General features: G+C 42.1%; 1 protein-coding gene across 1 annotated transcript; it reads left to right on the top strand.

The window, feature by feature from the left end:
* The first annotated feature begins 922 nt into the window (after positions 1-922).
* rpp40 (ribonuclease P/MRP 40 subunit) lies at positions 923-9013 on the top strand. The gene is made up of 8 exons (XM_029726496.1): positions 923-1166; positions 1311-1455; positions 1575-1643; positions 2685-2780; positions 2938-3063; positions 3398-3596; positions 8120-8254; positions 8647-9013. The coding sequence occupies exons 1-8, from the start codon at positions 1050-1052 to the stop codon at positions 8843-8845; spliced, it is 1086 nt and encodes a 361-aa protein (XP_029582356.1). The 5' UTR covers positions 923-1049; the 3' UTR covers positions 8846-9013.
* The last annotated feature ends 4773 nt before the right edge of the window (positions 9014-13786 follow it).

The raw sequence follows: 13786 nt of genomic DNA, 5'->3' as shown, positions 1-13786 counted from the left end.
TTGGGCCAACTCTTTTCTCTGTATACATCAATGATGTCGCTCTTGCTGCTGGTGAGTCTCTGATCCACCTCTACGCAGACAACACCATTCTGTATACTTCTTTGGACACTGTGTTAACAACCCTCCAGACGAGCTTCAATGCCATACAACTCTCCTTCCGTGTCCTCCAACTGCTCATAAATACAAGTAAAACTAAATGCATGCTCTTCAACCGATCGCTGCCTGCACCTGCTCGCCCGTCCAGCATCACTACTCTGGACGGTTCTGATTTAGAATATGTGGACAACTACAAATACCTAGGTGTCTGGTTAGACTGTAAACTCTCCTTCCAGACTCACATCAAACATCTCCAATCCAAAGTTAAATCTAGAATTGGCTTCCTATTTCGCAAAATAAAGCATCCTTCACTCATGCTGCCAAACATACCCTCGTAAAACTCACCATCCTGCCGATCCTCGACTTCGGCGATGTCATTTACAAAATAGCCTCCATTACCCTACTCAATAAACTGGATGCAGTCTATCACAGTGCCATCCGTTTTGTCACCGAAGCCCCATATACTACCCACCACTGTGACCTGTACGCTCTCGTTGGATGGCCCTCGCTTCATACTCGTCGCCAAACCCACTGGCTCCAGGTCATCTACAAGACCCTGCTAGGTAAAGTTCCCCCTTATCTCCGCTCACTGGTCAGCATAGCAGCACCCACCTGTAAATAAAGGTGAAATAAAAAAAGAGAGGTATGTTTGTTCTACATAGCACATTTCTATCTGAACGTTCCAAAACGTTGCGTCCTTCTGAACGCGCCCAATGCATATTTGATGGTTTGGACAAAGACTGTACAGGTTTCTGAACTATGGTTTGGATTTTTGCTATGGTCACGATTGGCTACTTTAAACACGTGACAAGCAAGCACGCTGGCTCTCTAGCCGGAAGTAGTTTACACGTTCAGAGAGGGACATAATGTATTTCACATGTTTGGTTCACAAGTGTGTGCAAAGCTAAATGTCTTTGGTTTATATTTGTTGCTGTTGATACAAGTCTAATAAAATGTACCCGGAGCTAGCCAAGTGTCCAAGAAGTTTACTTGTTTGCGAGAAATCGAACTTTGAGCATGAAAAGTCTAGACACGACACTCACGTGTCAAAACATTATTTTAACCACAAGGTAAGCAATTTTATGGTTCTGTGGTAGCTAATTGTTTGCTAACTAGCCAGTCTCTGGATTAAGCAAATTACCAATGTAATGTGTGACACTATTGATGCATGTGATGTGAACTAAAAACAGTAGGTAATTAATGAATCCTCTCAGGTGTCGGTTGTAATACCGGAATGTGGTGCCCTTTCTTCTCGGCTGGCCAGTGTCATAAACAATTTCAGCAAGTATTTTCTGGTGAAGAATTTACCAGTCTATGAGTTTTTGGATAAAGACTTCTTGAAGAATGTTGTGTGGAATGGTAAGTGCATAGAAGGAGAACACTATTGCATGCACTATTAAATTGGGTAAATGGAACAATTACCTTACATAAAGTGTTATTTTCATGCTAGTTTAAAGTATGCCTATTTGTTTTCCCAGGCGCTCTCTATGCTCTTTCCTACAAGACAAGCATTGACCAGGATAACACCATTGCACTTCTCCCTAGTAGTGAGTTCCCCCTTACCACTGAGTTCCCCCTTACCACTGAGTTCCCCCTTACCACTGAGTTCCCTTACCACTGTGTTCCCCCTTACCACTGAGTTCTACCTATTATCATATTATTACAGGACATGACTCACACTGTAGTCCTATCGCTGTAGTCTTAATAAAAGACCACTGGCAACTTTAAGCCTGTGTGTAGAGTAGTAGCCATGGTCCAAAACAGGCTAGAAAGTACACTACCGGTCAAAAGTTTTAGAACACCTACTCATTCAAGGGTTTTAATGTATTTTTACTGTTTTCTACATTGTAGAATAATAGTTAAGACATAAAAACTATTAAATAATACATATGGAATCATGTAGTAACCAAAAAAGTGTTAAACAAATCAAAATATATTTAAGATTCTTCAAATAGCCACCCTTTGACTTGATGTCAGCTTTGCACACTCTTGGCATTCTCTCAACCAGCTTCATGAGGTAGTCACCTGGAATGCATTTCAAGTAACAGGTGTGTCTTCTTAAAAGTTAATTTGTGGAATTTCTTTCCTTCTTAATAGAATCAATGGAAAAGCTAATTTGCCAGGCGTGTATTCACTAGGAAGCAAAGTGGCTGAAAACGGGGAGGGACTAACCTACATTAGTTCAATAAGAAACGCTCATTTTTTGTTGCAACCGTTTTGCTACAGTGTACACTAATGAATACACCCTAGAGCTCCCCTGCCAGGCTGCCACATTGGTCAGTGGAGATTATTTATTTTATTTAACCTTTAACTAGGCAAGTCAGTTAAGAACAAATTCTTATTTACAATGTCGGCCTACACCGGCCAACCCCAGATGACGCTGGGCCAATTGTGTGCCGCCCTATGGGACTCCCAATCACGGCCGGTTGTGATACAGCCAGGAATCAATGCTAGTTCTATTAAACTAACTCCACTACCATCAAAACTGGTTGTATTTTGACTTCCAATAGTAGCACAATGTACTAAAAGAAAGGAGGCCCCGTGTTACATTGGTCAGTAAATAAACCTCTGCTCTGTCTGAATCCAAGGTCAGCTGATCCTCTCTGTGGATAAGGACACGTATGAACAGCTGGGTTTGGAGGGAAAGCCGTCACAGTACAATCACAGACAGCCCATGAGATATGGTGAGAAAGGATCATGTATCTTTTAATATTATGTTTTGATATTTCATTGCTCCACACCTCACCTGGTTTCTTAGCCGCAATTTGTGTTGTTGTTGTGCTGTTCGAAATGAAATCTAACCTGGTTGAATTTAATAACAATGATGATGATGTTCTGCAGTCGTGACCATTGACCTGACGGATAAATCCATGGATCCGGAAGGGAAACGCTACCAGCGAGTTCTCTCCTGCCTTAAAGAAAGGGTGCCTCTGAAAAGCGACTTCCTGCTAGGACGGCACAATTCAGGTAGGAGAACCTTTTTATGTTTGTTCGCACTGTTGAGTCTGAGGCATGTAATGTCTAGTCTGTCCAAGTCCTGGGTTGTTTTCACTAGACTAAATGGAAGAAAACAGACTGAAACAGAGAGGGGACCACCCATCTGAACTTGTTCAATAAGAAATTTTCGTTTTTTGTTGGCTACAGTATGCTCTTATGAATACGACCCTGAACTTGTCCAATAAGAAACTCTCTCGTTTTTTGTTGGCTACAGTATGCTCTTATACATACGACCCTGAACTTCTGTAAGCTGACCAATGTTTTCTTTCAAAGCATTTCTAAAATTGCGTCTGTCGACTTCAAGGGGCGGATGGGGATAAAGCGCTGCAGAGTCTCCTGTCCCGTTACCAGTGGAAAGAGCACAGACCAGTGGTCAGTAGCCACACCCTGAAGGATCTGCCATGTCCATCCCTGCACGCTTTGGACCTGCGCGGGGACCAGCGGTCTTGTGACCCCCACAGCTTTCTGGAGTGGCTTGGAGCAGTGAGCGCTGGTGTCAGTTGGTACGTGCAGAACCATATAGTTCTAATGGATATAAATACAGTGCTTTCAGAAAGTATTCTCACACCCTTTGACTTGTCCACATTTTGTTGTTACAGCCTGAATTTAAAATGGATTAAATAATAGGTGGCATGCACTCACTGCAATAAGTGTTTAACATGATTTTTGAATGACTACCTTAATCGCTGTACCCCACACATACAATTATCTGTAAGGTCCCTCAAACGGACACTCATTTTTTACATTTTAGTCATTTAGCAGACGCTCTTATCCAGAGCAACTTACAGTAGTGAATACATACATTTCATGTATTTTTTGTTGTTGTTTGTACTGTCCTCCCGTGGGAATCGAACCCACAACCCTGGCGTTGCAAACACCATGCTCTACCAACTGAGCCACAGGGAAGGCGATTTCAAATAAAGATTCAACTACAAAGACCAGGGAGGTTTTCCAATGCCTCGCAAATAAGGGCACCTATTGGTAGATGGGTATAGAAAAAACAAAGCAAACATTGAATATCCCTTTGAGCATGGTGAAGTTATTAATTACACTATCAATACACCCAGTGACTACAAAGATACAAGCGTCCTTCCTAACTCAGTTGCCGGAGAGGAAGGAAACCGCTCAGGGATTTCACCATGAGGCCAATGGTGACTTTAAAACAGTTTGATTTTAATGGCTGTGTTAGGAGAAAACTGAGGATGGATCAACAACATTGTAGTTACTCCACAATACTAACCTAATTGACAGAGTGAAAATAAATAAGCCTGTAAAGAACACAAATATTCCAAAACATGCATCCTGTTTGCAAAAGGGAACTAAAGTAATACTGCAAAAAATGTGGCAAAGAAATTAACTTTTTGTCCTGAATACAAAGTGTCATGTTTGGGGAAAATACAACACATTACTGAGAACCCCTCTCCATATTTTCAAGCATAGTGGTGGCTGCATCATGTTATGGGTATGCTTGTAATTGTTAAGGACTGGGGAGTTTTTCAGGATAAAAAAATGTATGAAATGGAGCTAAGCACAGGTAAAATCCTAGAGGAAAACCTGGTTCAGTCTGCTTTCCACCACACACTGGGATATGAATTCACCTTTCAGCAGGAGAATAACCTAAAACACAAGACCAATCTATACTGCAGTTGCTTACCAAGAAGACAGTGAATGTTCCTGAGTAGCCGAGTTACAGTTTTGACTTAAATCTACTTGAAAATCTATAGCAAGACGTGAAAATTGTTGCCAGGCAATGATCAACCAATTTGAATAATACAAAAAAAAAAGGCAAATGTTGCACAATCCAGGTGTGGAAAGCTCTTAGAGACTTACCCAGAAAGACTCAAATCAATCGCTGCCAAAGGTGCTTCTACAAAGTACTGACTCAGGGGTGGGAATACTTAGGAGGAAGGAAAGCACTGCTAAGGTTCACAATAGTAGATTTTGGTAGACAGAAGGTGCTCTTTGGTAAAAGGGGTAAATTGGTTATCAAAAAGAACATGCCACACAAATAAAGGCATTTTAATTAATTATATGAAGAGTGCTGTGGTCCTCCTTTCTTTTTGAAATTAGATTTTTCTATTTAATTTTCAATAAATGTACAAAAATGTCTAAACATTTTCACTTTGTCATTATCAAATCAAACTTTGTCACATGTGCCGAATACAACAAGTGTAGACCTTCCCATGAAATGCTTAACCAACAGTGCAGTTCAAGAAGAGTTAAGAAAAATATTTACCAAATAAACTACAGTAAAAAATAATAAAAAGTAACATAACAATAACGAGGCTATATACAGGGGGTACCGGTACTGAGTCAGTGTGCGGGGGTACAGGTTAGAGGTCATTTGAACATGTAGGTAGGGGTGAAGTGACTATGCATGGATAATAAACAGCGAGTAGCTGCAGTGTACAAAACAAATGGGAGGGTCAATGTAATAGTCCAGTGGCCATTTGATTAATTGTTCAGCAGTCTTATGGCTTGGGGGTAGAAGCTGTTAAGGAGCCTCTTGGTCCTAGACTTGGTGCTCCGGTACCGCATGCCGTGCGGTAGCAGAGAAAACAGTCGATGACTTGGGTGACTGGAGTCTCTGACAATTTTATGCGCTTCCCTCTGACACTGCATATTATATAGGTCCTGGATTGCAGGAAGCTTGGCCCCAGTGACTTACTGGGCCGTACACACTACCCTCTGTAGTGCCTTACGGTCAGATGCCGAGCAGTTGCCATACCAGGCGGTGATGCAACCGGTCAGGATGCTCTCGATGGTGCAGCTGTAGAACTTTTTGAGGATCTGGGGACCCATGCCAAATCTTTTCAGTCTCCTGAGGGGGAAAATGTTATGTTGTGCCCTCTTCACAACTGTCTTGGTGTGTTTGGACCATGATAGATAGTTGATGTGGACACCAAGGAACTTGAAGCTCTCAACCTGCTCCACAACAGCCCGTTGATGTTAATGGGGTTTTGTTCGGCTCGCCTTTTCATGTAGTCCACGATCAGCTCCTTTGTCTTGCTCACATTGAGGGAGAGGTTGTTGTCCTGGCACCACACTGCCAGTTCTCTGACCTCCTCCCTATTGGCTGTTTCATTGTTGTAGGTGATCAGGCCTACCACTGTTGTGTCGCCAGCAAACTTAATGATGGTGTTGGAGTCGTGTTTGGCCACGCAATCATGGGTGAACAGGGAGTACAGGAGGGGTCTAAGTACACACCCCTGAGGGGCTCCAGTGTTGAGGATCAGCGTGGCAGACATGTTTTTGCATACCTTTACCACCTGGGGGCGGCCCATCGGGAAGTCCAGGATCCAGTTGCACCTCCTATGGGAGGTGTTTAGTCTCAGGGTCCTTAGCTTGGTGAGGAGCTTTGTGGGCACTATGGTGTTGAACGCTGCGCTATAGTCAATGAACATTATTCTCACATAGGTGTTCCTTTTGTCCAGGTGGGAAAGGGCAGTGTGAAGTAGAATTGAGATTGCATCATCTGTAGATCTGTATGTGAATTGGAGTGGGTCTAGGGTATTTGGGAGGATGCTGTTGATGTGAGCAGTGACCAGCCTTTCAAAGCTACCGACGTGACTGCTACGGGGTGGCAATCTTTTAGGCAGGTTAATTTCACTTCTTTGGGCACAGAGACTATGGTGGTCAGCTTGAAACATGTAGGTATTACAGACTCAGTCAGGGAGAGGTTGAAAATGTCAGTGAAGACACTTGCCTGCTTTGAGTACACGTCCTGGTAATCCATCTGGCCCTGCGGCTTTGTGAATGTTGACCTGTTTAAAGGTCTTGCTCACAACGGCAACCGAGAGCGTTATCACACTGTCATCCAGAACAGCTGGTGCTCTCATGCATACTTCAGTGTTGCTTGCCTCGAAGCGAGCATAAAAGGCATTTAGCTTGTCTGGTAGGCTCGTGTCACTGGGCAGCTCGTGTCTGGGTTTCCCTTTGTAGTCCGTAATAGTTTTCAAGCCCTGCCACATCCGACGAGTGTCAGAGCCAGTGTATTAGGATTCAATCTTAGTCCTATATTGACGCTTTGCTTGTTTGATGGTTCGTTGGAGGGCATAGCGGGATTTCTTATAGGCTTCCGGATTAGTGTCCCGCTCCTTGAAAGCGGCAGTTCTAGCCTTTAGCTCGATGCGGATGTTGCCTGTAATCCATGGCTTCTGGTTGGGATATGTACGTATGGTCACTGTGGGGACGAAGTCATCGATACACTTATTGATGAAGCCGATGACTGAGGTGGTATACTCCTCAATGCCATTGGATGAATCCTGGAACATATTCCAGTCTGTGCTAGCAAAACAGTCCTGTAGCGTAGCATCCACACCATCTGACCACTTCCGTATTGAGCGAGTCACTGGTACTTCCTGCTTTAGTTTAGCAGGAATCAGGAGGATAGAATTATGGTCAGATTTGCCAAAATGGAGGGCGGGGGAGAGCTTTGTATGCATCTCTGTGTGTAGAGTAAAGGTGGTCAAGAGTTTTGTTTTTTTTCTCCTCTAGTTGCACATGTGACATGCTGGTAAAAATGTGGTAACTGATTTAAGTTTTCCTGCATTAAAGTCCCCGGCCACTAGGAGCACCACTTCTGGGTGAGCATTTTCTTCTTTGTTTATGGCCTTATAGAGTTGGTTGAGAGTGGTCTTAGTGCATCGGTTTGTGGTGGTAAATAGACGGCTACGAATAATATAGATAGTGTGGTCTACAGCTTATCATAAGGTACTGTACCTCAGGCGAGCAGTAACTCTAGACTTCTTTAATATTAGACATGGCACACCAGCTGTTATGGGGTATTGTGTGTAGATGGGTGAGAAAGAAAAAACAATTCAGGCTGTAATCAGGCTGTAACACAACAAAATGTGGAACAAGTCAAGGGGTATGAATACTTTCTGAAGGCACTGTACGTGGCACTGGGTACTAAGAGAGTGAAATCTGTCATGGTATTATTAACGTCTCCCTTGTGGCAAATCTCTCTCTCATAACACATATACACTCATGCAGAAAGCTAGTGAATATGTTGTTTGTTGTTTAGTGACAATACAGCAGCCAGCTTCCTTTCGACATACGTCTGTCCAGAGCCCCAAACACTGGTGAGCCAAGCCCTGCATTGCACAGTGTCCGGCCTGCTGCTGCCCGAAGACATCTACTCTCTGCTGCAGGAACTGCGGTAAGTTCACCTTCTGCAACATATGACTGTATCGGTCCTTCTGAACACCAAAGAACGTGCGATCTTTATACAGTTGACTCCTATGACACTTAGTTCTACCATCTTAATTATCTGGTTTAGTGAAGGCATTTACCAAAGACCAGGTCATCATATACAGCTGTTACAGAGAGCCTGCAGAGCCGCGCGGTCTACAGTGACATGCGATCCACAGTGACACGCGACTCGATAAAAGCTGAGGACTCCGAATTGAGCTTGTCAACTGTATTGCCCAAAAAATTGCTCACCTTTTTGATTTTGTTCGTTGTTTGGAAATTCACTCATGAAATAAGTTATAAAAAAAATCAAGTCTTAAATATATACTCATTTACTATGTGGTCTTCTCTTAAACCCAGGCGGTACTTTGACGAACCCAAATTCACATCCTGGCTGTCACTGACTGTACACGGCTTCATGGACAGTCCCGTTTCCTGGGGAGACGCAGAACACGGGTTTCACAAGGGTGGCGAAAACTTCTACAACTTCGTCCTCTTCAAGAACCAGGACTACTGGTTGCACATGGGCACTGGCTCCCATGATAGATGCCCCCCATGATGACCACATGCCAAAACGTTTTTTTTTTGTTCAGCTTGGTTTTAGGAAATAAGGTATTATGTGTACAAAATTGACTGCTTATCAATTGTGACTTTTGTAAAGAAATCTACTAATTTGCTAAATCTTAATTTGTCTTTGCCATCTTCAATAAAATTATTAAGTCCAACAGAAGTGCTCATAGTAAGTTATTCTGTGTTTTTATACATTTCAGGAAACATGAAATTCATTTCATCCAGTCATTTCAAGGGATTAAATAGAAATTCAAGTGAAGGTGCTATACAGGATAAAAAAAAATTAAGAAATCTGGATAAAAAAAATGTGCATTGTCATTTCAAAACATTTCCATAATATACTGAACATAAATATAAAAGCAACATGTAAAGTGTTGGTCTCATGTTTCATGAGCTGAAATAAAAGATCCCAGAAATGTAACATACGCACAAAAAACTTATTTCTGAAACATGTTTTGTTTACATCCTTGTTAGTGAGCATTTCTCCTTTGCCAAGATAATCCATCCACTTGACAGGTGTGGCATATTAAGAAGCATGATCATTGCACAGGTGCACCTTGTGCTGGGGACAATAAAAGACCACTCAAAAATGTATAGTTTTGTCACACAACACAATGCCACAGATGTCTCAAGTTTTGAAGGAGCATGCAATTGGCATGCTGACTGCAGGAATGTCCACCAGAACTGTTGCCAGAGAATTTAATGTTAATTTCTCTACCATAAGCTGCCTCCATTGTTTTAGAGAATTTGGCAGTACGTCATACTGACCTCACAACCGCAGACCACCAGTATGACCTCATGCTGTGTTAGCCGTTTGCTGATGTCAACATTGTGAACAGAGTGCCCCATGGTGGCGTTGGGGTTATGGTATGGGCAGGCATAAGCTACGGACAACGAACACAATTGCATTTTATCAATGGCCATTTTAATGCACAGAAATACCGTGATGAGATCTTGAGGCCCATTTCTTAAGGTATCTGTGACCAACAGATGCATATCTGTATTCTCAGTTATGTGAAATCCATAGATTAGGGCCTAATTAATTTATTTCAATTTACTGATTTACTCATGAACTGTAACTCAGTAAAATATTATAAATGATTGCATTTATTTTTGTTCAGTATACAGTACCATTCAACAGTTTGGAGACCTACTCATTCAAGGGTTTTTCTTTATTTGTACAATAATGGTGAAGACATCAAAACAATGAAATAACACACATGGAATCATGTAGTAACCAAAAAAGTGTTAAAAAAAGCAAAATATATTTTATATGGTTCAAAGTAGCCACCCTTTGCCTTGATGACAGCTTTGCACAGGCTTGGCATTCTCTCAACCAGATTCACGAGGTAGTCACCTGGAATGCATTTCAATTAACAGGTGTGCCTTGTTAAAAGTGAATTTGTGGAATTTTTCTTAATGCGTTTGAGCCAATCAGTTGTGTTGTGACAAGGTGGGGTGGAGGGGGGTATAAAGAAGATAGCCCTATTTGGTAAAAGACCAAGTCTAAATTATGTCAAGGACAGCTGAAATAAGCAGAGAAACAAGAGTCCATCATTACTTTAAAGACATGAAGGTCAGTCAATAAAGAACTTTAAATCATACTTTCAAAACCTTAGCTAGCAGTCATCATGAATCAAGTCGACTATCTACTGGCAAATCCTTTTTAATCCTTGTCATATGAAGAGAAATTATAGATAAAATGTATTTGGTGCTCATCGGCCATTGGACATTACACAACAAGTTGGAAATCACAAATTCAACTGAGAGGTTTGGAAGGAATCAGTGGCTAACTCTTCAGTGGAGTGGATGTGTGGTCCCAAGTCTGGGTTAAGGGTCTCTTTTCCAAGCTTAAAAGGATAAACATTCAACATTGGCCATGGTGTCAATCCAGCATGACTTCTGCAACGCTCAAAACAACTGGAAACTCAGAACTGGAATATCTGATACCTGAAGATCACTGACATCGTCATGATTCTACCTTGTTTTTTCCGAGTTCCCAGTTGTCTTGAAAGCACCATAAATCCAGAAAATGCCGACTTTGATGAAATTTGCCCACGAAAGACCGCCGCGCCACCTTCCTGTTCAAGTGAGCACATGGTGAGTCCAAAAATGTCTTGTATGCTGCTGTATAAATGATGTAATATGCCAGGGAGATATGTATACTGTAGCTAAGAAAGTAATACTAAGTGTATGTTGTGTAGTAAGCTGTTAGTGGCCCATGTGCCTCACCCTAATAATTTGGTCCCGTTTCCCCTCCTAATTTCACCTACAGTTCTGACTTGGTGGTGCACATGTAGCCTGTTTAAGAGAAATGTAATCATCGAATATTGTAAGAGCTTTCATTGTCTGCTTATACCCCCCCTTTAATTTATCCTACGGTTCTGACTTGGTGTACAGGGAGAATACTGTAAGAACGGCCCATGTTCTGAATTGTCGCTGTACATTTCAAAATTGCTGAACAAATAGTTATTGACTATGTCCGTCCTAGCTCGCTCATAATGTCTTAATCAAAATTATGGATTGCCTCTTATCCGCTCGTTGTCCCCTTATGCCATAGTTTGTACATCTCAATTGTCAGTAAAAAACACTTTTTTAAGCAAGTCAGCTGTCATTCAGTAAATGAGGCTGAATGAACTGTTTCGCTGCCAGACAAGCCTCCACTGATAGACAGGTGTAGCAGTGGTAAGATGTTGGGACAGCTTTATGTAAGCCCCAACAGTGTGTGGGCACCGTTTGTCACTTTTATAGTGCAATTCATGTATTATTTAGTGTTGTGTAGTGGGTTTTCTGGAATGAATCAACATATTTTTTCATATTTTTTGGGGGGCCCACCAAGATTTACATGCTAAAATCCCCACTGCTTATGTAAATATTCAGACCCTTTGCTATGAGACTCGAAATTGAGCTCAGGTGCATCCTGTTTCCATTGATCATCCTTGATGTTTCTACAACGGAGTCCACCTGTGGTAAATTCAATTGATTGGACATGATTTGGAAAGGCACACCAGTCTATATAAGGTCCCACAGTTGACAGTGCATATCAGAGCAAAAACCAAGCCATAAGGTCAAAGGAATTGTCCTTAGAGCTCCGAGCCAGGATTGTGTCGAGGCACAAATCTGGGGAAGGGTACCAAAACATTTCTGCAGCATTGAAGGTCCCCAAGAACATAGTGACCATCATTCTTAAAATGGAAGAAGTTTGGAACCACCTCTTCCTAGAGCTGGCCGACTAGCCAAACTGAGCAAATGGGGGAGAAGGGCCTTTGGTCAGGGAGGTGACCAAGAACCTAATGGTCACTCTGACAGAGCTCCTCTGTGGAGATGGGAGCAACTTCCAGAAAGACAACCATCTCTGCAGTACACCAAATCAGGCCTTTATGGTAGAGTGGCCAGATGGAAACCACTCCTCAGTAAAAGGCACGACAGCCCACTTGAAGTTTGCCAAAAGGCACTTAAAGGACTCTCAAGAGTCAAGATTCTCTGGTCTGATGGAACCATGTGGGAGGAAACCTGGCACCATCCTTATGATGAAGCATGGTGGTGGAAACATCATGCTGTGGGGATGTTTTTCAGTGGCAGGGAGACTAGTCAGGATAGAGGGAAAGATGAACAGAGAGATCCTTAATGAAAACCTGCTCCAGAGCACTCAGGACCTCAGACTGGGTGAAGGTTCACCTTCCAACAGGACAACGACCCTAAGCACACAGCCAAGACAACGCAAAGAATGGCTTCGGTACAAGTCTCTGAATGTCCTTGAGTGGCCCAGCCAGAGCCCGGACTTGAACATCTCTGGAGAGACCTAAAAATAACTGTGCAGCAACGCTCCCTATCCAACCTGACAGAGCTTGAGAGGATCTGCAGAGAAGAATGGGAGAAACTCCCCAAATACAGGTGTGCCAAGAAGACTCTGTAATCGCTGCCAAAGGTGCATCAAAGTACTGAGTAAAGAGTCTGAATACTTATGTACATGTGATAGTTTATTTTTATAAATGTGCAAACATAAAAATAAAAAGTTACCTTTTCATTATGGGGTACTGTGTGTAGATTGAGGGGGGAAAACGATTTAATACATTTTAGAATAAGGCTGTAGCATAACAAAATGTGGAAAAAGTCCAGCGGTCTGAAAAACTTTCCGAATGTACTGTATAACCTAACCAACACGATATTACTTTAACAGGTTCAGACCGTTTATTTTCACAGCGAGTATATATTTCCGTAATCTATATCTATAAATAAAAAGCACTTTCAGATTGTACAGCATGTATATTTATATAAGTTCAACTACAAAATAGGTCACATGTATGCAAAAATGCTGTACCAGGATTTGAGTCAAGGCAGTTCACACAGTTCTTCAGAAGGGTGAGGGTTATGCGATTCAGACTTAAAAATTATTTCGCTGTTGTACAAAAATGCGGTCAATTTCAACAACGCTTCTTGGAATCTTCCAACAGAATGAGTGAATTCTGTGTACACTAGACAAGCCTCATCATCATCATGCTGTGTTAACAAGACAAATTATATATTTTTTTAAATACAGTCAATTTTTCAATGAGAAAAACATGGACATTACAAGTGTTGAAGGTGCTGCTAATATTTCTAAAAATCAGCATTCAGTGAAACATGATGTTTAAAAAAATTATATCTTTATTTAACTAGGCAAGTCAGTTAAGAACAAATTCTTATTTACAATGACAGCCTAACCCGACCAAACCCGGACGACGCTGTGCCAATTGTGCGCCGCCCTATGGGACTCCCAATCACGGCCTGTTGTGATACTGCCTGGAATCAAACCAGGGTCTGTAGTGACGCCTCTAGCACTGAGATGCAGTGCCTTAGACCCGCTTCGCTACTCTGGAGCACTCCGAGGTGACATGCTTCTCAGACACAATTTGGGAAAACTAAGCAAAAGGACATGTTTTACAAAGAG

The sequence above is a fragment of the Salmo trutta genome, chromosome 31 (assembly GCF_901001165.1).
Source record: "Salmo trutta chromosome 31, fSalTru1.1, whole genome shotgun sequence".
In the NCBI taxonomy this organism is placed as follows: Eukaryota; Metazoa; Chordata; class Actinopteri; order Salmoniformes; family Salmonidae; genus Salmo; species Salmo trutta.
This window is presented reverse-complemented; position numbering and strand designations above follow the sequence as displayed.